The following is a 26,166-nucleotide window of genomic DNA, read 5'->3' as shown; positions in this document are numbered from 1 at the left end:
CTACTCCCCATTCAAAATTTCAGAGTGGTGGACAAAATAAAGCAGAATAAAAACCACATTAAAAGTACATTTTAAGAGAAACAAAGTGCAAAATAAACCATGGCTGGTCATTAAGGGAACGCTTCCTGCAACAATGATGTTTTCAGGAGGCGCCGGAAGGAATACAAAGTTGGCACCTGTCTGACCTCCAGAGGCAGGGAATTCCATAGGAGGGGAGCCACCGTACTGAAAGCTCTTCCCCTGGTGGACCCCAGTCAGATGATAGGTCTATGTGGAACCACCAGGAGCGTGCCCTCGGATGACCTCAGTGACCAGACAAGTTGATAGGGAGAAGGCACTCTTTCAGGTATCCTGGTCCCAGGTTGTTTAGGGCTTTGTACAGTAGTACAAGAACCTTAAAACTGACCCGGTAGTGAATAGGCATTCAGTGCAGTTCTCTCAGCAAAGAAGTTACATGCTGAAAAGGGCAGCTCCAGACAACAGCCGAGCTGCAGCTTTCTGCACTACTTCCAGCTTCTGGAGCAGCTTTAAGGGCAGCCCCACATAGAGTGCATTGCGATAATCCAACCTTGAGGTTACTAAGGCCTGTACCACTGTGGCCAAGCTATCCCTGTCCAGGAGAGGTCGTAGCTGGTGAACCAGGCGAAGCTGGTAAAAGGCACTCTGAGCTGCCATGGCCACTTGAGCCTCCAGTGACAGAGATGGATCTAAGAGTATCCCCAAAGTAGAAACCTGATCTTTCAGAGGGAGTGGAACCCCATTCAAAACAGGTAATGAGCCTATCTCCCAGACTCAGGGAAACACTCACCAACAGGGCTTCCATCTTGCCAGGATTCAGTTTCAGTTTATTGGCTTTCATAGGCACTGGTCCAGGACCTGCACAGCCTCATGTGATTCAATTGTCACAGGGATATAGAGCTGCTTGTCATCAGCATATTGATGGTATTTAGCTCCAAATCCCCTAATGACGGCTCCCAGCGGCTTCATATAGATGTTACATAACACTGGAGACAAAATGTTACCCTGTGGCATCCCATAGCTCAATTGCCAAGGGGCTGAGGAATGGTCACCCAATGCTACTCTCTGGAAATGACCCTGTAGGTGGGACTGGAATCACTGTAGCACAGTAACTCCAGGGCCCATCCCACGGAGTCGATCCAGGAGGATACCGTGGTCGATGGTATCAAAAGCTGATGAGAGATCAAGAAGAATTAAGAGGGTTGCACTCACCCTGTTCCTCTCCCGATAAAGATCATCCATCAGGGCGACCAAGTCTGATTCAGTCCCGTAACCAGATTGAAACCCAGACTGGGATGGGTTTAGATAACCAGTATCCTCCAAAAGTGCCTGCAGTTGCTCCTCCACAACCCTCTCAAGTACCTTCCCTAAAAAGGGGGTGCTTCCAACTGGACGGTAGTTGTCTAGTACTATCAGGTCCAGGGTGGGCTTCTTCAGGAGTCGTTGCATGATAAAAGTACATAATGAGTACTTGCATGATGATGATTACATAATTAGACCTAGGGTTGTTATCCTACTTAATATGTTAATATAATCAATACATATAAACATTATATTCTTGCAAATAAATACTATGAATGCATGCTATGGCAATCATAATAACAACCCATTTAATTAAACATTTTATATTTTAGAATTCCACAAACAAAGGCTATATAAATTAAATTAGACACTTTCCAGCCTCCTAATTCTGCCTGTAATTTTTTTGTAGTTCATCAAAAGTGTGATGGGATGGGGGTGGGGGAGGGGGAGAAGAGGGATAGAACAATACTAAAGCCTCACATTTCTAGTAGGTCAGTTTTTCTTGGAACTCAGATTTCCAGCTAGCATATCTTGCTTGGCAGTGGTTGGAGATATTTCTTATCTGTACGGTCCATTTCCTTAAAGGATGAAATACTTTCTCGGACTGTAAGAATGATAGATATTCTGAAGCACTCAAACTGAAGATGTCTATTTCACATTGCTTTAATGTAATGACCTGAGGAGCTCTGTGTCAAAGTACTCTTCTGATACTGCTTCGTTAATACTGCAAGAATACCTAGTACCGTAAAAAGCAAATCTGAAAGGCACTGTTTCAGTATGCAAAGCGGAGGTTTGGATTAAAAGATTTAGAAGAGTAATTACAGTGAGTTCTGGTTCATAATCCAGGCATTCTGCCATATGTAACAAATATGAGGTTATAATTGACTTACTTCAAATATAAAATGCCATAGTTAGTTTGGTGACTTTGAAAGATAAATTGTTTTGTCCTGCTCTTCTTTTACAGAAAATACAGCCATCAAAGGCAATCAATAATGAACCCCCAGCTTACAGTTAGAAGTGTAAAAGTAAAGAATTGACTCAATTCCACATTAGTTTCTCAAACTATACACAATTGGATATCTTGAGATGACAAACTTTAGGTCTCAGCTTGCTTACATGACCAGAAGGTAAATCTCATGTTGTATAGATTTAAAAGCAAAGTGCAATGTTGCTTATAATGACTGCTCTTCCTCCTTCTGTTTTCACCTTCAGTAACTGTAAACAATATTTCAATCTGTATTCAGATAGTGTAGGCTGTCATTCATTACTCGCAGCAAGTCATCAGCACCCTGAAGGATTTTAAAACCCAAAAACCACACTGAGTTGAGCATTATTCCAAACATCTTTGTGAAGTTGCTCAATGCTTCCAAGTAGGACTTCGGAAAATGGAGCTTTCAGCTTTGAAGTAGTAAATAACTGATAACATTACTAAATATTCATGCATATCACTTCCAATAAACCAGAGTAACAAGGGTTTATTGTTAAAAATGGTTTTATTTTACAGGCACTTCTCTTCTGTCTGTGGATATGTTCCCTGACCTGACTGGCATTTGTCCATGTATAAAAGATGCATGTAATGTGGAGGACAGAATTGCCAAGAATTCATCTGTGCCAATTTTACTGCTCTCATTATAAGTTGCTTGGATAGCTGCATTTATTTTTTGGGGGGAAAAGGTAATTTAAATTCATTAAGAAGCTGGATTGGCTTTATATGGCTCATGCCTCTGGTTATTGGTGTAAACTTCCTACATTTACATTTCTCTAGCTAGACCATTGAGAGAGGCAGACAAAGGTCAGCTGAAATCTCTGAGTGCAAGACAAAGTTGTAGAAGAAAATAATTTATTTAGTTTTTTTACCTGGAAAAGTTGGATATCATCAATCCCTCCATTTGTGGGGCTGCATTTTTCTGATTTTTTTTTAAAATATACTTCTTCCAGCTATTTGAAATACTCTCTGTTGGTGATTTTTTGGACCCTTAACTAAAAGCTGAATTCATTGTTGATTATATTTATATTCTTGCCACCATTTTATAGAGCATCTAGGCTCTCATATGCTCAGATATAGGTCATGTATGTAACATATGCTTATCTGATCATGTACATTTTAAAGTTTTAATTCAGTAGTTATCAAATCTGGGAAGAGCATCTCTCGGAGTGTTTGGGTTAGTAAAGGAGGAGCTAAGCATGTGCTCAGGGTGAGATTGGATGTTAAGGCAGATGGATCCCTTCTTCCCTCTCCCCATTCCTCCAAAACCTGGACAAATGCCCTCTAGCAGAGGATTCTCACTGGGTTTGTAAAGATAACTGTGTCCACACTATCCCATCATCCCAGTCTGATTATTGAAGAGCTATTGCTTTGTTCTAATGAGAATTCCTCACATGTAGTTTTTAGATGAGGGTAAGTTGGCCAAGAGGCTTGTTCTATTCCAGCACTGATGATAAAAGAGGAATAGTGTTCCAATTTACAACTTTTTGCAACTGTACATGAATCTTTTGGCTGTAGGTGGGTTTTTTGAGCAAATTCAAAAAGATCCCATTAAAGATGATGGAGGAGACCTTGTTGTCTCACTATTATTAAGCAGCTGGTTGAAATGGTAGCTGATGGAAGCAATTCTGAAAGATGAGTCAAAATGATGGAGTATAGCAGTTATTTGCTTTCTGAAAGGGTTAATTGTACCTTACGTACCTCTCCTAATTTATCATTGGTCAATTAACTGGAATACTATTTCCTTCAATTCCGCAAAATTCCTGTAGAGGCTAGACTTATTCCAGTCAGCTAGTGAAGCTCATTAATGTCAGTATTTTATAAGCTACTACCAATACTTGTTTTAATGTGTGTGTATGACTGTTGGTATATATTGGCTTGAAATGGCAATGAGCATGTTATGCTACCAATGCTTAAACTTATTTGTGAACCGCCCAGAGAGCTCCGGCTATTGGGCGGTATAGAAATGTAATAAATAAATAAATAAATATTTTTTGGGAATGGACAAATCTGAAGCAATGTCACCTAAAAATACACAACTGTGTACTAGGTTGTGCATACTGCACCGAAAATCTGAGGGTTCAAACTTAAGTGTGGTTAGAGGACGTTTTTAAAACAGTTGATACCTGTGGTGTGGAGCAAAAGTAGTTTGGAGCTCCATCCCATTTTTGTATAACTGCTTCATTATAGACTAGGGCAATTAACCAAAATGCTTAAAGCTCTGTCATTTTTAAAGATAAAGAGATGAAACTTGGCAGCATGATAGCTCTTGAGGGTTTTAGACATACCAAGTTTGAAACAGATCCCTTCATACTTTGATTTTTCTAGGAATTGTTTTAATGTTTGACAGCTTAGCTGTCAAAAGTTTGACAGTCAGCTGTTTCATTACTCTGTGGCAATTAACAAAATGCTTACATCTTCATCATTTTTAAAGATAAAAAGATCAAACTTGGTGGCATGATAGCTCTTGGGTAGGGCTTTAGTCATGCCAAGTTTGAAGTGGATCCCTTCATCTTGTGATGTTTAGGATTTTTTTTTTAAAAAAAAAATCATCCCGTCAAACCCACCGACACACCTAATTATGCATTAATTCACCCCTTCGCATTTATGGAACCTCCCTCTATAAATGCGTAGGGGTGAATTAATGCAAGGCAGTTTGGTAGCAGAGAAGATGGATTCTGCTACCAAGTTCCCTTGGATGCCAGTCGCAACTGGCCCTGAAGGGGAAGTGGAGGGAAACAAGCTACACAGTGTGGGTAGTGTGCCGGATCATCTGTCGGGCACACCAGCCATACACTGTGGGTTGTTCGCAACACATAGTGGGTTAGTGTGTCCTGCGAACGTGCTCAATGTAAAGACCATAAGAGAGGGGAAGAGAACAATGAAATTGATGGATTGAAATGGTCTATCTAGTTTAGATAGCAGTTAGCCTGAGTCTTCATCTTTTTTAATGACTATGTAAAGAGGATCTGCAGCAGCAGAATGCCTGAAAAACATTGAAGTTAAAGGCAACAGAAGACTTTATGGGTCTCTAATTGAAATCAGTGGAAAAACAAATGAAAACACACAATCAATGAAAAGCTATTTTTTTTCACGCACTGCTACTGTGCAACATTCATATTTTAAAATGTGAGAGCAATAATTCTTTTAAGGTATGCATGATTTTTCATTGGCCATGAGTTTTAGGTGATGCAAATTTGGGGTGGGGATGCACTGAGGCTTGCTGAGCTCAGAATAGAGCAGGTGAGGGTAGATGAATAATGGGATCTTGGGAACAGGGTCATGGGAAAGAATGTAGTCTGGGATCTTTCTGTCTCTAGGTTTGAGTCATCCACCCCAAAGTAGTAATTGAGATTGTCTTTGTTTATAGAAAGCATTGCTCATGCTGAGTAGTTGGAATAGTCTTTGAGTTTGAGGTGTTGGTTTGTCTGGTCTACTTTGGGTGGGTTTAAGCAGGTATTGTCAACCAAACTGGTGGAATGGGATGGACAGGCAGGTTTGCAAATGATTGCAAGTAGAACCAATTCCCATTTTGGCTAATGAAAGACAGCAGGGAGCATTTGGATTATTTGGATAATACGTTCCTCAGGAGGGCAGGATATTAAGAATGCCTCAAACTTGTGGTCATCCAGCCCTGAACTAAAATACCTGTTTTATATCATTATTCATGTGCTGTTAATCATATTTAGCAGGTAGTCATGGAATTATTCTTAAGTGTTTCCTTCTAATTCTTGGCCAAGATATTAGGTGGTGGTAATTTATGGATTTCACTCTCCTCCTTCCTAACCCACTTCTGTGTTCGCTACAGGGCAGGATTTTGTGTAGGCTCAAAATTTGGTGTGATCAATATCCCCAGTTCTGAATACAGAACTCTTATTCAGAAATTGTTTAGAATAATTGTAACATGCCTTCTGTATTCAGTACATTTATTCCTCTTATATGACTAATCTTTAAATTTTTGGGGAAAAATGACCTCCTGGCTCATGATACATTTGATATCATGAGTGGTAATATATTATTTGGGCATTAGTGTTATTGCATTCTCACAAAGCTGCACAGAGGAGGAAATATAATATTGGATGGATGGCATGCTAAACGGGGTTTTTCTAATGAGCTACAGGAAATTAAAATATATTCTTCTAGTTCAAGGTAATGGATGATAAACGCTTACCTCAGTTCCCTTTTTTTAGCGTGACCAAGTCATGGGTTCCTCTACTGGTATTTCAAATTGGGCAATTACGAGTGGCTGAGGGAGGTTTCACAGGGCAGTTGTAAAGGAAAATTGTCATAAAACTTGAGGTACATAGGGAATGATAACATCTTCAAGTTAAATCCATCTAAGCTTAGTTAATGGCTTCCTTATGAACACATATATGGTGTGGGAGTGGTTGGAACTGTCCTCCCATGTACTAAAATTAGATAATAGCTATGTTGAATCGTTGAAACTGGAGCTGCTAATTGAATCACTATACTTGCTAAAAACACCAATTCTCTAAATTCGATGGAGAAAAATGTGATGATCCACTCTTGCTAGAGCAGGCATAATCAATTTGATTTTAATACAAACTAAATGCAGCAAACATTATGAATTCAGTACTATGTCTTCGTGACTGAACATTGTTTGTGTACTGTTTAAATTTCATATTCAGTGAATGCAAATTTAGTCATGTGATAGACAACCAAAAGCATAGATAGTGTTAAGGTTAAAATTTCACCTAATTGAACTAAGAATACTGTCTTATGTTCTATAGATTCTGTTGCACTCTGTGAGCTATATACTGTTGGTCCTAAAATATGACTTGCTTTGTGATAGGTTCAGATCCGAACACTCATTAGTTATATCTTTGTATTTTTTTCCCAAATGGTAGAACTGTACATTTTTCTCTAATAAGTTAACAGGTAGAAGAAAATTGTATAGTATCCACAAAAACACAGTTTTGTTCAAAGAGTAACTGTAATTGTAGTGCATTTAACCTTGCTCCATAATTTAATTTACCAGACGAAAACATGGTACTAGTTTGGATGTGATAGTTAAAGCCTGCTTAGAATTTCTGCATAGCAGCAAATCATTTTACATTTGCCAACGAATTAGAGGCACAAACTGCTTTTGAGGATTTGCACATGTAGGTGCAAAATCAATCTTTGGTTGCAAGCACATTGTAAAAATTTGGCTTCTGCTGATGGAGAGTCTCCATGAGCTATAGGAAATTAAACTAACCAGTTTAGTGAAGTGGATCCAGTGAACAGCAGCAAAAGAGACTACTGAGAAGACCGCAACTCTTCCCAAGTGAAGAATGAAAACAATGAGACAACTTTGGGAATAGGTCTTTCTTGAAATGAGACAACACTGGTGGAAAAGATTTATGAATTACGGATATGTTGCTTGGGTGGAATAGGAATCTTCACAGCTGGAGAAGTGGATGGCAATATTCAGACTTCTCTCAGTTTGAAGCTTACACTGATCTGTAGACCTTCATTTAACAAGCAGTTTAACTACATACAGTATGTGATGCTGGTGGGAAATCGTTGAGATAAACAGCAATGATAGCTTGGAAGTAAATGTGAAAATAGGAGGTAATACAAAAACTGAGATATTTTCATGCATATTCATTTGCTGCCAGCTGTCTAGTATATCCCTTTAAAATGTAAAGAAAAGCATTGTTCTGGAAACAAGACTCTACTTTCTGCTGACTCAGTTGATATAGGTAGCTAGCAGTACTTCGGAAATCCTGGCATTGGACACTTCTGAGACTTTTAGAATATAGAATTACTACAAAAATAGGCTCTGATGCATATTAAACTGATATTCCAATAATACTGTTTTGTTTTGATTTCCTCACTAAAAGGAAATCTATGTCTCCTTTAATCTCCCAGTGGCAAAAAAAAAAAAAGAGAGAGAAGATGGTGTTAATTGAGACCTTTTTGAGTCTTTCAGACTGATTACCATGGCAGTTTAGGCTCCACGGGGCTGAGTGATTCCTCCTCTTCCCTTGTGGGCCCAGTGAATCCAGGGCTTTCTTTAGTATATGAATACTTTAATCCTTAGGTTTAAGTTACTGTATTGTTTTCACCAAAGCCACGAAAGGATGATGGCTCTTACAGAATTGGATAGTCAAACTGTCAAGTTAGTTGTTTCCTCAAATCAGGGTAGGTTGTTCTCTCTCACTTCTAATTCGATTACAGAGATCTTGGCCCCAGCTACTGGTGTCTCGGGGTTTACAAAGCCACGACAGTTATAACTCTCATCCAGACGTAAGGGCGCTTTCTGGCATTCCTAGGTGTACTTAATATACTGACATAAATCAGTATACTTTTTCAGTCTGCAGGGGCCCCTTTGCTGGAAGGGCAAAATGAGACTACTAGTACATTGATTGGATCACCCCCCATTCCAGCTGCCCCAAAAGCTTTAGACCACACAGACCTGATGTCATAAACCCTCTCACTTTTTAAATAAGAGATATAACACATTCTAGAGCAGAGTTGTATAGTTTATAACCATGGTTTCTTGGTTATTGTTACTGGCACATAAAATATTCAACATGGTTGATATACCATAACAGGGGGAGAAATCCAAAGTACCTTTAGAATCAGTATAGGAAAAGTAATTTAAGCCAAACACAAGGGATATTAGAACGAGCAAAAGCGCTTTTTGTTAGGGGAAAGAAGCACTCCTGCAAATACATCTTGATACTTTCTGTGGTGTGATACTCATGAGAGACTTGGCCTCTTCTTGGAGGCTGCTGTCTTTTATCAATAGCAATTTTGTTTCTCCTTTAATTCCTGCCAATGACTGGGTAGCTTATTTTTACAATATTTTTTAATAATAAAAGTAATAATATGACTAGTCTTCTATGGCCCCTAGTTTCCAAAACAGAGGTGAAAGCCATTATTTAGCAGTTAGTTTCTGGTTATGATTTAATCCCAGCAGAACTGCTGTAATCAAACATCAATTGGTGGGCTCAAGTTTAGGCAGCTTTGCTTACAGTTTTAGGCAAAACAGGATGCATCAGAGCAATTTTGGTGTCCATTCTTATTATTTATTATTTATTTTAGCATCTTTGTCCTGCCGTTTAGCTAAAAAGGCTCTCAAGGCAGCTTACAAAAACATTTCTTACGACAGTCCCTGCCCACAGGGACTAAAATGGTCCTAGGAATGATCCAGCTAATTTCAGACTGAATTATTATGGGAGAATTAGTATGGGAGGTCAGGAGTCACAAATTGTGGCATCTTTCAAATGCCTCCTGAAAACACTCTTGTTCAACCAAGTTTTCCCTAGGCTTTAATTAAATTAATCATGTTGTTCCTTCCTCCTGCTCCTTGTATTATTTTATTTTATTGTAATTGGAATTGTTTCTACTGCTGGTTTTTAATATTGCATTTTAAATGTAATTTTAATATTTATATGTGAACCGCTTTGAGATGTTGTTATATTTATCAGTTTATAAATATCATAAAAAGTAACTAGCAATACACTAGATATTTACATGATAAATAGACTGGATAGAAGTAGAATGTTTTGCTTCTTGAACAGGCTGCTCTAAAGTTTATATATGTTGGAACATTATGTTTTGCTATCCCACTTAGTTGAGAAGTTGGGTCAAAATCTTGGTATTTTGGAAAGAGTGCATAATAGGTTTTTGAGAAATCTCTTTGGGGTACCAAAATGTGTAGCAAATGCTGTTCAGCATTTCGAGCTTGATTTACCAACTGCTAAGAATTCAGCATGGATTGTTGCTCTAAACTATTGGCTACACTTACTGTATGAATGACCACAAGGATCACTATTAGTATTTGCTTATTTGTATGTGACTGTGAAGACCTGGTAATCAAAATTGGTTACCCTTAGCCTTTCTAAGGAATTGTTACTTTTGGGTAGGGGTAGGCAACCCAGTGCCCTCCAGATGGCAACCCTCATAATCTTTGACCATTGGCCTTGCTGGCTAGGGCTGGTGGCAGGTGTAATAATAATGAATTTATTTGTTACCCGCCTCTCCATCCTGATCAAAGTGGGGAACAACAAGAAGTATAAAATACATAAAATATATAAAATACAGGTGTAGTCCAAAGAGTGGAAATGCAGGAAGCTGGGCAAATTGTTTGAGGTGGGTGGGAACAATTATCTTTGCTAATCGAAGCTAGCAGGAATTCCAGGCTATGAGCAAAGGCAAAGTGACTGAATAGTAAAGCTTGTTGTAGCATCATTATTAGTATTGTTGCAGGCTCATGATGGAATTAGACTTCACAGCTGGCTAGTAAAAAAATAATCATTGGCTACTAGGCCCAGTCATACTTTGTGGACCCCTGATTATACAAAAACATTCATGTTCCAGAATAAACTTTTACTTGATTATTCTTATGTTTGTATAGGTTATTTTAGGTTCATTGATTATATTTTAATGGTATTGTGTTTCCCACTCAGCTACATCAATCTGAATATAGCCCTCAACCATTTTCCACTGCATTCAAATTGATTTTCTGTGAGAGCCACTAACTTCAGTGGTGCTGTACTGAAATAATCAGTGGTATTATTTCAGTGTAACAGCCAAAGTGTAGCAACCTAGCATGTTCCATACTTTCTTAGGCTTGTTATCTTTTGAAGTTGCATTGCTTAGAACAGATGGCCATGCCAGATAATTATGGCTAAGGCATTTATGTCCAAAGAAAATCTTAAAGCATAAACAGTTTGTAGTACTTAGAATTCCTTTCTCTCTTAATCTTTCTGCAGATCTTGCAATGTAATTTCTTAGCAGGTCAGTGTGCCTGAAAAAAAGCATTGCACTACAAGGCATTCCCTGAAACTACTATCTCCTTACTTTCTCTGGGTTGCTCCACTGAAACTTGAAGCAGCTTGCATCTTCATCTCTAACATATGCTTCTAAATTCAAATGGATGTGCTACATTATACAAGTTGGGATAGATCCAAAGAAGTATGAATGCAAGGATACGCTCGTAAGAGGACTTTGACATCTGCCCATGCTATTCCAGAGGCTGCCCTAAACCCCAGGAGCAGCTTTTCTGGAGGTGCAGAAGGCTGCTCTGGAGAGGAAGGGGAGGTAAAGGTCTCTTACATGATCATCCTTGCTCACATGCTTCCCTAGATCTAACTCTATCCATTTTACTTTGCTTTTTAAAGTTCTAGATCTGAGAAGTAAATTTCCCCCAACCTTTTTGTATCCTCCCCAAAACAGTTACACTATGGCATCAAAATTCCTTTAAGTTTCACATTCACTTAGTATTTATCATATACTTGTTACACACCAAACCATTTTCCTGCTCTTTTACCTTGATTATGTGGCTAGATATCCATTATTACCATGCCATATTGTTTCTCTTCTCATTAAATGTTCTTAGCTGTTCTTCTATGGGCGTGTTAAATAGTCCTGCTATACCAGGTTCAAGAGAGGTAGCTTTGCTGGTCTTCAGCAAAAACAAGAGACTTGTAGCACCTTAAAAGACTAACAAACTTATTGGGGAATAATTGGCCATGCTGGCAGGGGCTATCTATCCACCTCAGTGAGCATAGCCATTAGGAAAAACTGTCTTATTCCCCATTAAGTTTGTTAGTCTTTAAAGTGCTACAAGACTTCTTAAGGAGTGAAAATATTTTCTGGCAATTCCCATTAAACGTGTCAAGTCACTCACTGATTTGTGTTACAAACAGTAAAGTAAAGAAGAATTTGAACTATGCTACATTTCTGTATACAGAACCAGACGTCTGCTTGTTTTGAAATCAGTTACTTCACACCATCTTGATTAGAAAAATCTTGCTGCTTCATATTGCCATATTACAACCTTATGTAACAAAATTACTTTTGCCGTCTTGCTTTCAAACAGTAACTTGCTAATGTTAATGGAGCTTGCCACAGTAAGCAGCAACAATAACGAATAATTTTGCAATATTTTTTGTCAAGATTCCTATCCACGTATTCTCAGGCTTTTAAGTATGACCTTCGATAGGAGAGTAATGGTCCTGGGGAAGAACAATGGAGTTAGCTCTCAAATAAATTAATTAATCACCAGGTTGTATGCTACTATTACTAGATTGGCTACCAGTCTTGGTTAATACCTGTACTCTGGTTTTCCTGAAGCAATCCATCAATATTTGTATCATGTTAATATTGACTGGCAATAAGCTGTCCTTGGCTTAGATATTAATAAGTAAAATGATAAATGTGTGCTTACTTGCAGTAAGAATGTTTTAATATGCTAACTATCAGTAAATGGTTTGTGTTGTCATTGCACTGAATGGTGTAAACAACACAAAACTGGCAATGGAATTTGGTGGTCCTCCACCCGAGGTCATAGCAGTGTAACCTAATGACTGTCATCATTGTATGATGAAAGATTGAGGGGAATAAAGTGGGAGTCCCAAACAGAGAATAAACTAGAAGTTGAGTTTAACTTGGATTCCCAAAACATAACCCACTGAGATCCAAGTAATTGTGTTTGTAATTTCTTGGCATTAATTTAATAAAGCAGATACTAATAAGTTTTTCACAATGCTTCAGGCTTGCACTCGCCCTTGTAGAACCTTTATTATTATTATTATTATTTATTTATTTATATAGCGCCATCAATGTGCATGGTGCTGTACAGCATAAAACAATAAAATAGCAAAACCCTGCCGCATAGGCTTACATTCTAATAAAATCATAATAAAACAATAAGAAGGGGAAGAGAATGCACCATGCTGAGACAGTGTCCTAGTATGAAAAGCCTTTTACCCATGCACGCCGCTGTTATTAAATCAGGAAATCTCTAATGAGAGTTCCCAATTTCTTCTAAACTGAGAAACCATTGATGCCAGTTTCAAAACAAGCCAAGATCTTAAAACAACTTCAAATTGTGTTTTAAGATCCTGATTTGTTCTAAAACTAGTAACCATAGTTTCTCGGTTCAGATGAAATGGAAAACTATGGTTAAATCAGAGACTTACTAGCTTCATTGTGGCTTGAGTGAAGAGATTAAAAGGGCTGTGTGTGTATTTGATCGTTTTTATCAAGGAAACTTGGAATGAGATGGGAGGGAGACTTGATTAACACCTTTGATCTGAGAGTGGAAAGTAAGGAATAGTCTTATTTTGCATTGTTATAACTGTGTCCTATATAGATATCTGAAAGCCTGGAAATATTCAGGGGCAGGGGGAAATGGTTGTTGATGGTTTTTTGGAGGACCATTTTTGTTGTTTTCTGAAAAATTGAAGAGTTTTGGATTCTGAAATACTTTCTTTTAGAATTTAAGACAAAGTATCTATATATTGTTACCCAGCCTTTACTGGACGTACAGCCTTTACTCTCCCAAAATGATTTTTAAAAACTATAATAACACTTTTATAGAAAGACTAAAGATGTAAAATATCTGGAAATAATGAGGCCATGGGGGAAATGTTTTTTAATCCTCTCTATAAGATTCCTAGCATAATTATTTCTTTAATTCCTTATTAAAATTATTGATCTAAAGTATATTTTACTGATAGACATCTTTGCTGAGTTTCCCAAAAGATTAGTAGAATCACCATGGTACATTCTTGACAGTTTGGGTTTTGTTCTATATCGTCCTTTGTTTCTGATGCTGTAGCAGTCATTTAATATAGTCATTTAACGTAGTTCAAATCTATTCAGACAATAATTACACATTTACTAAATGAGTTTGTTTTTAAAAGTTTTACAAAATAATGATAATGTTTTGAGTGAACTAAGTTATACATAAAATAACTTTTGTAACAGAAAGACTGCTTTATGTTCCTAAAGCAGTCCTCTGCAATCTGATGACTTCCAGATGTTTTGGACAACAGTGCCCAGCCTTCCTGACCATTGGCTATGCTGCCTGAGGCTGATGGGTGTTGAAACCTGAAATATCTGGAGGTCACCAGGTTGGGGAAGGCTGTCGTGCTTATTTTTCCAAAATTTGTTTTTTCCAAAAAAAATAAAAAATGACCTCAACATTTCTAGAAATTTTACCTCTCTAGTCATATAGAACATGTAGTCTCACTTTTAAAAATGTGGTTTAGAGTACATTGGGTCTGTAAAAATTCTGTGATCATTCTAATTTTATCAATATTCACTTTGTTATAGGTGAATCTGGACTGGGGAAATCAACGCTAATCAACTCATTATTCCTGACAGACCTGTATTCTCCAGAGTATCCAGGACCTTCACATAGAATTAAAAAGACTGTACAGGTTTGCATGAACAATATAACTTCTATTATATTAATATATGCTAATCTGCAAGTGGAAAAGTACTATCATGAGGCTAGTATACTATTGGTATCTTGTGTGTGTGTTTATTGCTTCTTAGCTGTAAAGTAATTGCTGAAGAATGAGTGCATTCAGAACACCTTGTTTAATAATTTTTGATTGCTGACAACTTAGCAATTATATGCCAATAATATGAAGCTGTAGTCTTCAAAATGCCTTCAATTTGGGTGGCCATATGTTTATTTTTTTCCCTTAAGACATTTTTCTTGCCTGTGGGCTTCCACACCATTTGATTCCACACCATGTGTATTGTCTGAATGATACTTCAGCAATACGAAATCTGACAATGTGCAAATGGTTGTCAGGGAGTGTTACAGAAAACACCCACTGTACAGATTCCCACAAGGGGCTTGTTTATAATATTAAACTAAATAGCTGTCATAATCTGGGAGCAATTTTTTTTGTTTTTTATGTATGTATTTCTATAACTTAATTTAATATCCTGCACTTCAGTCCAATAGGATTCTTAGAATGGCTTACAATATAATTCAAACAAATTTAAAAACAAATGGTAAAACAAAATTAAGTAGCACAGCATATGAAGAAACTAGTGTATGACAAAAAATAAAATCCATCTAAAATGCCCTGGGAAAATAAAGAGGGCTTTACCTGGATGTACAAGGATGTAAAAACTGTTGCTAGGCAATCTCTCTGGAGGGAGAACTTCAAAACTCGGATGAAGGGCCTTTCAAGATGAATGTAATACAATGTAATACATGTTTGACTCATGTAAGAGAAGGCAAAGGAGCCAGTAACATTGCAAAATATTACAAGCACTGGTGAATGATCTGGAGTAAGTCTGCATTGGGTAGCAGAGAATAATAGCAACACCATGTTTGTGTTTCTGTTGTGGCATACAATTACCAGTATCAACTGTTACTTTAAAATGCAGTCAGTATATGGTACTGCTGTTTGATAGGGCTGTGCACAGCCTCGGGCTGAATCCCCAAAACGGAGGTGAAGTGTTTTGGCCTGCCTCACTTTGGTTCCAAGTCAGTTCTGGGATGGCCTGAGGCCGAGATGGATTGGTACTGAAGCTTCAGGACAACTCGGGACACTTTGGGCGGCGCCAGAGATGTAAAATTTCCAGAAATTTGGAAGCCATGGGAAAACGGGTTTTTTTCCAGATTTTTTCAGGGGGAAACGGAAATAATGCAATATTAGCACTTTTTACAGATTGAAAGTCACTTTGTTATTTTAGGGGAACATAAAATGTAATTATGTCCAAGTTGGTTTGGCATAAAATTATTACATTTGGTATATTAAAAGTAGTGTATTCAAACAATTATTACAAATTTACTTTTTTTGGTAACAAATGGCGCTACAAGCTCCTGAACTCTTAAGAACACCTGAATTGTAAGGAACCGCTTTAGTTCTGCCAGTTTATGAGGAGCAGGCAAAAAACAATTTTAAAAAACAACAACTGAAGAAACCACCAACATTAGTAACAAAGAAAGTTATTTATGTCTCCGCTAGTCCTCCAGTGTCAAGACATAAAGCACCCATTCCCATAAAAAGAACTGAGAAAAATGGGGGGGAGGGGCCAAGATTCAATGAATATGCATGAAATTTAATCAGACTCATTTTCTGACCTATAGCTATCAGTATTAGTTTCAGTCTCTGCTTCCATGGAAGTGCCCCCTAGAGGCAGAAATGCATCTTCCTCTTGCATTTGAGAGTTGTAGTCTCAGTTTGCAACCTAGGACGTGCTTGTCCTTGGTGCACAGACATTGTAATAATCTGATACTGTACAGTTTTTAGAAATCATTTGGAGAAGTAAATATCTGAACACCTTGTCTTAAACATTTTATTCAGCGTGCTATAAAACATCCTGTAATCCGTTCCCCCCCCCCCAATTTTTCCAGTTTTTTTGGAAAAAAACCAAAAAGGCTTCGGGAAAAAACGGGGGGGGGGGGAAACTGTTTTCCCCTGAATTTTTTGGTTTTTTTCCCCGGGCCTTCACATCTCTAGGTGGCGCTGGACTCACCTCTCTGTTTCCGCTCACCTGCTGCGACCAGGAAGACATGGCGTCCTCCTGAGAGCCAGGCCACAATTTCAAAATATCTTGGGGTCTCTGGGCCACAAACTATGGCGTCTTTAAAGGGGAAATGGCCCTTTGTAGCTACCGTAGTTTGCGGCCGTAGATGTACTAAAACAGAGCCACCACAATATCTTGAAATCACAGCCTAGCTTTCAGAATGACACCATATTTCCTGGGTGATGGGGCGATGGTGGAAGTGATGCAGCAACAGCATTGCGGGGGCAGGTGAGTGGGTAAGTCCCAGTGGCTACAGCTCTGGGTTGGGGTGGCAAGGGGGGGAGCACAGATTCGGGAGTCCAATGAATTCCTACCCAGACTTGCTCCTGCCTTTCCTGGGTGCCAGTTGCACAGCCGGCACCCCGGGACCCGCAACACTGAGTCGCTTCAAAGGGGGGGGCAAATTTCACCTCAGTTTTGATGCCAAGGTGAGAAAGGCAACCCCCGAAGCACCATGAGGCAAATCAAGGGGGACCATGCACAGCCCTACTGTTTGATATTCTTCCATTTTCTTGGAAAGGATTTCCATAATGTTAAAATCGAAATAAGGAAAACTGTTTATTTTGAATACTTGATAGTCAGTTCTACTATTTCACTCTCCTGTTTATCTTCCTTCTCTTCTATTATCCTCACTGCTATCAAAAAGATTTAAGATTTAAAACCACACCTATTAAATGGGATTAGAGGAAGCACAGCTTAAAATCAAAGCTATTTCAATTTATTCTACATTCATACTTGGGGGGAAAATACAGTCAGTCTCCTGCAATAGATTTGAGGACAGTGTCCAGGTGTCGAACAACTTCAACCCTGTAATAATTGAGAGGGGCTTCCACTCCCCTAACACTCTTCATTCCAGGGCAGTGGGGCAGAAGGAAGGAAGCAGAATTCTTCCTCTCTCAGCACATTCCCTAGGAAATATAGAATTGGCTGGACAGACAGAAGCAAAGTTGAAAGTGCCTTGCACAGAATTGGTCCACTTGGAGCTAGGTTGGCAAGGAGGCACCAGAGGGAGAGGGTGTTCTAATGTAAGGCCTGCATGTGAGTGGTCAGAGCAGTGTGTGTATGCAAGATCTAAGGGTGAGGATCAAAAGTAATTTTTCCCACAGACTTCACAAAGTTGCACATTAAATCAGGGCCTTTCTAAAAGAAAATGCTGAAACCTAGGAATGTTGCAACTAATTGTGCTTGTAGAATTGTTTAGCCATGTGATAACCAATACCAGTGTTGTACCCACTTAAAGGCAGGGGTCAGCAACATGGTGCCCTCCAGATATTTTGCACTACATCTCCCTCAATCCCGACCATGCTGGCTGGTGCTAATCAAAGTTGTAGTCCAAAACATCTGATTAGCACCAGATTGCCTACTCCTGCTTGAAGGCATCATCTTGTTCTAACTTTTCATAGTTAAAATGGTAAAAATATGGTATTGATGAATGTTGCAACCTAAATCTAAAGTAAATGAGTGGTTCTTTTGATAGTTACTTTATCTTTAAAATAAAAAAACTGCATGTAGATGTATATACATTCAGTAGAGAGCCCCAGCAGACAGCCCATCTAAAGCATTGTTCTGCAGAGCTCACACTGCAGCCAAAAAAACTGCCCCATTCCGGTTCAGTTCCACCTGTCAGTATGCACACAGATACTCTAAAACCTAGCCCAGTCTCTGAATGCAGCCCTTCAAGGAAACCATTTTCAGCAGCAACCGTTCATAGGAGCTTTTCTGTAGAGGAGGATGAGTATATGAGGTGCAATGTTGTTGTTGTTATTATTATTATTATTATTATTATTATTATTATTATTATTATTATTAATTTATATAGCACCATCAATGTACATGGTGCTGTACAGATTACACAGTAAATAGCAAGACCCTGCCGCATAGGCTTACAATCTAATAAAGTTGTAGTAAACAATAAGGAGGGAAAGAGAATGCAAACAGGCACAGGGAAGTGTAAACAGGCACCGGGTAGGGTGAGGCTAACAGTATAGAGTCAGAACAAACTCAATATTTAAAAGCTATAGGGAAAAGAAAAGTTTTTAGCTGAGTTTTAAAAGCTGTGATTGAGTTTGTAGTTCTCAAGTGTTCTGGAAGAGCGTTCCAGGCGTAAGGGGCAGCAGAAGAAAAAGGACGAAGCCGAGTAAGGGAAGTGGAGGTCCTTGGGCAGGCGAGAAGCATGGCATCAGAGGAGCGAAGAGCACGAGCGGGGCAATAGTGTGAGATGAGAGAGGAGAGATAGGCAGGAGCTAGACCGTGAAAAACTTTGAAGGTCAGCAGGAGAAGTTTATATTGGATTCTGGAGTGAATTGGAAGCCAATGAAGAGATTTCAGAAGTGGAGTGACATGGTCAGAGCGGCATTTGCTGCATTTGCATTTGCTCATCTGGCTGTGTCATGATCATGCTTGTTGTTGGAAGTAGAAAAACCTGCATTTTAATGTTGCTGCAATACTAAGTTGGAGTACTAAACATTTAAAAGTATATGAGACTGAAAGCATTTGCAATTTTTTTTTCAAACTGAGGCAAGTTACATACAAAGGATTTTATCATTATACACTTCCATAAACTTGATTTGAATTTACTTTCCTCTGGTGAATTGTTTTAAGCTTATTCAAGTTCCTGAATGTGTGTAGATTTGGCTTCACAACAGCTTTTGGGTAAACCATATCCTTTGAAATTGGTATTATAAACTTTTAAAGAGAAGAGTCAATAGAGAATGTGTCATTCGTTAGGAAATGGGTGAACAGGCAAGAAAATGTAAATTTTTCCAGAATCTGGCATAATATTATGAACTTGATCTGTGTGACATTCTTAAGTGCAGTGCATGGGAAAATAACTACTTGGAATGGATTTGTTAAGAAAAGTTTTAAATTCCAGGATTGAAGCTAATTTATTTTCTCTGAATCCCCTGGGAATACTTCTAAAACTAGATAGGATTCATTTGAGCTCTTAATGGAGATTGACACTAGTTTACAGTTGTTTTCTGGATGTTTTCCAGATGATGCTGCCTTGTAAGAATTTGACCATGTATGGATACACAAATTAATAAAGAAAAAAACTAAGCTTGCCAAAAATAATTCGTTGTGATGAACTCTAGTTTAAACTTTATAGTGTATTATTGTGTTAAGATGATCACTAAATATCTCAGGAGTTCACTAAATATCTCAGAAGTTCAAGACCTTATCTTTACGTGTTAGAATTAACAAATTGTAAATGCTAGTTGTAGGAAAGGAGCACTTCAGATTGCTAGATTCACCTGTAATGGATAGGTGTATGTTGATCGAAGGACAGCTTCATAGGCTGAAATTTTCAAATAAACTATTCTCTGTAGGGGGAAAATATGTAGAATGTGTGGTATGTGTATTTTCCTTCATTAACTGTTGTAGTCTAGATTGATGCTACAATCCATTGTGGAGGTAGGCATGCCTAAGTCTATTGAAATCTGTCTTAAACCAGGCTTGTCTGTTGGATTGTGACCTCTTTTTAGGAAACCATACTGTATAAATTGGCCATCAAAGACTACATGTGGGAGAGTGTGCATTTGGCCATGGTGAATAACTGTAGGGGCTATTGCTTGTGTGAAAAGAACCTTTCTATATTAGCCTGAAAGCTAGCTTAGCCTACTGTTTGCCTTATGATTTAATCATAAGCTATATAGGATCTTCTGAATGCTAAGGAAAATATATTGATTTCAATCAATTACTAAATAAGAAATTATCATAAAATTATGAGAACTAGTTCGTCAAGGACTATTAAGGAAGTTGGCAATTTGTTTTAGTATGTTTTAAGTAAGTATATGAATAGAAGACAGACGCCACAAATTTGCCTTTTAGGGTAGGAAGAAAATAAGGCCTTTATCCACTTGCTGCTTTTTCGGGGCTTTTCCTAGTGTGGTTCTACACAATGTGCACTTCTAAGCTAGATTTGGGAAGTTCTAATGGGAATATTGTGTAGCTCTGCATCAATAGTCAAATGAAGAAAGTTACAGAGAATATTTTTAATTCATCAAACATGTTGCAACACACTTGTTTTTTATTCTTTACTACTGTAATCCTCAATGTCTTGGCTTTCCTTTTGGGACTGGATTACCTCTTGTCCTTGTCCTCAGAATTATCACATATATATTAGTATTAGCTTAAATATGGCTTCTCCTTGCCCTTTGTACAGTCAGTTACTCAATAAAATCACTTCTTGATCCAGTAGAGTGCTGCTGGCCTAGGATCCCACATGTACTGGAACAGCATATTGTAATAGACAAGAGGTGTCCAACTGCATGCTGGATCTGCCTAAAGACTTAAGGATATTATTAGTTCTGATTAGATAGATGCTTCACATCTGCACTGAATGGCTTGGCAGCAAATGTACGAGATAGAGCAGTGTTCACAATTATGTAATGTTGATCTTGAGCAAGCTTACTGTGTGCTTCAAGTATCTGAGAGACATCATAAGAACATAAGAAGTGCCATTCTGGATCAGACCAAGGGTCCATCTAGTCCAGCACTCTGTTCACACAGTGGCCAACCAGCCATCAGCCAAGGACCAACAAGCAGGACATGGTGCAATAGCAGCCTCCCACCCATGTTCCCCAGCAACTGGTGCGCACAGGCTTACTGCCTCGAATACTGGAGATAGCACACAACCATCAGGGCTAGAAGCCATTGATAGCCTTTGCCTCCAGGAATATATCCAACCCCCTTTTAAAGCCATCCAAATTGGTGGCGATCACTACATCTTGTGGTAGTGAGTTCCATAATTTAACTTTGCGCTGTGTGAAGAAGTACTTCCTGTTATTTGTCCCATAGACTTCCTTCATATTCTCCATTGCCATGAACCCATAATACTTGACCCATCCTTTCTAGGTCTAAATCAGAGCAAATGGTAATATGCACTACTTTCTGACCAGTGTCCAGCTTTAGAGAAATAAAAAACTTGATAATGGAAAGGTGCTCTTAATAAACAGCAAACCTCAGGGTTAGAAATGATAGGAAAATCTATTTGTCAAAAGCTGTTCTCTTATAAATTGAATTCTGGAAGAACACAAGTGTGTGCCAGGATGTTAGAATTGTGTTGAGAGAAATTGGAAGAGAATTCATTCTACTGAACGCTAAACATTAGACAGCTTCATCAGATTCATGTTATCTGCAGCCACTCGTTGGAGTTCACAGGTGCATAGGTCTGATTTATGGATGAAAGAACAACACCCTATTCAACTTTTGAAAACGATGTCTTGCCTCTGCAACTGAAGTCTCTTACTCACTGCCATACCAGATTGGATCTATGCATGGCACACCAAATCTTGAGTAGGGGGGTCTAAGCTCAGTGCTTGCGTTCTCTGCATATATGCTTTCCGGTTTGGTCCATAGACATGCTTATATCCGGGGTTGGCACTTGCTCCATCTGTAAGCAAGAGAGGACATAAAAATGATTTTCGATCTCCAGTTTACCTACAATATTTGAGCATATAAGCTCTAAAGCAACACATGTGCCTTTTGTGCCTTGCCTTGTGCCTCGTTCTTAAGCCTTTACAGTGCCAAGGAAGTAGTGTTCTTCCTCCCCTGTTCTTGTTACTACCTTAGCCATAACACAAAGTGTGGGTTCTTTCAACGCTCTCATTGCAACACAGAGAATAAAGTAAGACTGTCCTCAAGAATCTTGTGTGCTGGTTACTATTTTATTTATTTATTTTTTAAATTACATTTTCATACAGCCCAATAGCCGAAGCTCTCTGGGCGGTTCACAAAAATTAAAACCATGAAAAGCATAAAAACAACCAACAATTTAAAAACATGAATAAAAAAATACAATATAAAAAGGACAACCAGGATTAAAACCACACATCAAAACTTGACATAGGTTAAAATATAGAATTAAAACAGCAAAGTTTAAATTTAAGTTAAATTAAGTGTTAAAATGCTGAGAAAATGAAAAGGTCTTCAGTTGGCGACGAAAGGAGTACACTGTAGGCGCCAAGCGAACCTCTCTGGGGAGCTCATTCCACAGCCGGGGTGCCACAGCAAAGAAAGCCCTCCTCCTAGTAGCCACCTTCCTTTGGCAGGGACTCGCGGAGAAGGTCCGGGCAGGCACATATGGGAGGAGGCGTTCCTTCAAATAACCTATTGGTCACTCAGAACAATGCACACAAGTAATTCATGATTCACTTTTGGAGTTTGTTGACTTGATATTTTTCAGCCTTTTTCCATTCATTTTGAATGCATTTGCAATCTGTCACCATTGCACAATTAGGAAATGAATGTTCAGCTAATGTAACTTTTGGGGGGCATTTCTTATCAATCATAAGAGAACCAACGTTGCTCGCCAATTACTACTGCGTTTTCAATACTGCCCATCCTATTTGGTTGCATTATTTTGCCTGTATTTCTGGAACTGCCATCTTGTCAGTATGCTTTTTATTCATTCCATTTCTATACCACCCAGCAGCTGACTTTTCTGAGTTGCAGTGATCCTCCAACATTTTATATTGTATTTATTTTGTATTTTACATTTTTCTTATATAAATCGCATAGAGCTTTTATGATATCAAGTGGTATTTAAGTGGTATAAATACACAGTTACCCAGTGTTTGGAACTTCACAAAAGTCCGATTGGTACCAGTGGGAACATTTTTCTTAACTCTCCCCCCATGCTTTCAGGCATGGGAGAGCTAATCTATATCCTGATGATGGCTGAGGAGGGAAGAGGACAAGCCTTCCCTCCCCAGGGGCCTGTAATTGCTGCTGCTACTTTTTTAAAGCAGAGACACAGTTGCAAGCTGCTTCTTTAAGGTAAAGTGAATTTTTGACCCTGACTGTTCTTCTAAGGGCACTTTTTCAAAATATCAAGTGTGCCCTTGGGCCCAGACTTGTGGGTGGGGAAGAGCCTGCTTTAAGTAGCAACCAAAGAGTGTATGTGCACAAAAAAAATAAAATGCACAAGTGTGTTGTATTAGGAACACCCCTGCTCCTCTTCTAACAACCAGGGGATTATATTGCAATGCTGCACAGGTACGGTAGGGTGTTAGGCTTTGTTAAGCTAACCAATCTCTTCCCAAAGTCCATGAATCGGAAGTCAGTACAGTGGAATTGATATGGGTCCCTGCAGAAGGAAGATTTCTTGGACAGCGGTTCTGGCAGTGTAACCTATGAAGCTAGTTGCCTTGTATTGCTCGTTTTTGCTATCTTGCCACTGAATAATATTCTAGGAAGTATAAGGAGTGTTCAAGGAGTCTGGCTGAAGTTGTCATGAAGTCTATTGACCGTATTTAAGTTCACTAAATGTTAAGTATGTGCAGACATTTCATTTTTGAGTGCATTTTTATGCCATTAACATTAAGTTCACTGGGCAGTGTGGCTTTATGGAATGGGTTTTTAAATTTAATTTAATTTTTATTTTAGATATAACAGAAAATAGAACAATCCCCTAACAATTGGGGTTTAAACAGTTATTACAGAAAACTTGGTTAATACAATTTTAGGGTGGGGGACAAGAAAAAAAGAAAGAAAAGGAAAAAAATAAATGAATAAAAAAATAAACTAATTAATAAGTATGCTGTGTGATCTTCATTTGTTGTTAAAATGTCCAAAATGCTCAGAGCGGAAGCAGACATATATTATTGTACGTCTGGTTGTGATGTATGTTGAATGAATCTCCGCCATATAGCATAAAATGCTAGCGGTTCCATTTTCCTTGGATCAGAAGCAAATCATGAGTTATTTTTTGATATTGCCACAGACCATATATTTCCGTCCCATGCAGGTAAGTTGAAATTATCCAGTTTTTTCCACTGCTGTGTAATTGGCAAGCAGAAATTAGCAAAAATTATAACAAATCTTTACATTTCAGACTTACATTAGATCCTTTATATATTGATAGTAAAGATAATTCTGGATCGTATACAATCATTTCTCTAGTAATAATTATTCTCTATGTACTAACATCCAGAATCCCATTTTTCACCATAAATGAAAATATGTGCCTTTTACCCCGTAGCCTCTCCAACAAAGGGGGCTGCATGTCGAAGTAATACGCGCCAGCTGTGTTAGCGTGCAATACCAGCTGTGCAGTACTTTCAAAGAGATTTCTTGGACAGAGGCTGATATTGATCTGAATTGTCTATTGTCCCATAATTTGCTCCAACTAGCATCTTCTAATTCCCTTCCAAAATCTCCTTCCCACACTTTCTTCAAGCCCACCATCGAACCCATCTAGGCATCTATAAGGATAACATAAACTAAAGATACAATTCCCTTCCGTGCCGTTAGCATGGATATGAACCAAAGATGTGTTCTTTGAGATTGGTCCTGTTGACTTTCTCTTCTGCTGGTGTAGATAACAGATTTTTCTTTTTTGTCACAACAGCTGGTAAAATAACAGCTCAACTTTATACTCTGGAACAGGCAAAAGCAAACATGTATTAGACTGAGACACAGCATACTCTTCAGAAAAATAAAAATAAAAACACGAAATGTATATATGCCTCTTCCAGAGCATAAAGCAGATTGTTGGTTCAGAGCCTCTGAGGAGAGCCTTAATTTGAAACTTTCCCCAAATAGCTTAAGCTAGATGTTCACAGGGCAAAGTCTTTTTTGTCCTCCCAGGAATCTGGGGGTGGGGGAGCATTTATACTGTTGAGAATGAAGGAAAAGCAGCGTGGAGAGATTTATTTAATCTAGACAAAAGGATCTGAAAACCAACAGTTCATTTTTGGTTTATAGAAGGAGTAAAACTCCTGCCCAGTGAAACTATTTAATTTTTCTATCCAGATGTTGAAGGCTGTTTTGCTGACAGTAGTGTTACCTGTTATTTGTAAAAATAAATAAATCTAAGGTTGCGTCAGTTTATTAAAGCATTAAGAGTACATATGCATGCACTGTCTTGGTTCAGAATTCCTATTTCTCTTAACATGATGTGAATTCTGAGATGTGCAAATTTGCATTCCCTCATCTTGCATAATTCTGGTTTTGCTAGTCTTGGGGAGGGATAAGGAGCTATACAGGGTACTGGAGTCTTGCCCAGACGTTTGAAATTCAGCTATCCTGAGTTTGGTTTTTTTTAGTAGGCATTGGATTCACCTTTGCAACCATAGGCACCTCTCTTTTTAAATGAAAGTTAAGCACTATGTTCTGTGGGTTTTCTGCAGTCCCAGAGAATTGTGGTGCACACACAGCCCTATGTATATAATCTGAATAGTAAACTTAACTATGACCAAGAAAATGTGCGTTACAGGATGAGCAATCATGCTATACAAAACACAATTCAATATTGTGAGATGCTTTCATTGGGAAAATAATTTAGGTGTGAAAGTCAAAAAGTCAAGAGTGCAGCAATATTTCCATTGTTCAGGGGTTGGGACACAGGTCTTTGCTTCTCCCTAATAGAAGCACATTAAATGGACAAGCTTGTGTGTGTATAGAGATTATGACTTGTGAGTGGAACTGTGTTTATGGGATGCTCCTATTGGCCAAACAGGCAAGGCAACTTTTGTGATTCCTCCTGTGCTGCCCTCCTCCACATCAGCTCTGTAGGTTTGAGACTGTAGAGTGAAGGGGTAATTGCAATTCTCTTCCTTACA

The 26,166-nt window shown here is 38.5% G+C and overlaps 1 protein-coding gene across 1 annotated transcript in view; it reads left to right on the top strand.

Moving 5' to 3' along the window:
* Positions 1-26,166, top strand: part of SEPTIN7 (septin 7) — a 203,186-nt gene that overhangs the window by 143,741 nt on the left and 33,279 nt on the right. The window contains exon 3 of the mRNA XM_063123435.1: positions 14,381-14,487. Coding sequence (XP_062979505.1) covers positions 14,381-14,487 — 107 coding nt within the window. The remainder of the gene's footprint in view (positions 1-14,380; positions 14,488-26,166) is intronic.

This window comes from Elgaria multicarinata, chromosome 1 (assembly GCF_023053635.1).
Source record: "Elgaria multicarinata webbii isolate HBS135686 ecotype San Diego chromosome 1, rElgMul1.1.pri, whole genome shotgun sequence".
Taxonomy (NCBI): Eukaryota; Metazoa; Chordata; class Lepidosauria; order Squamata; family Anguidae; genus Elgaria; species Elgaria multicarinata.
This window is presented reverse-complemented; position numbering and strand designations above follow the sequence as displayed.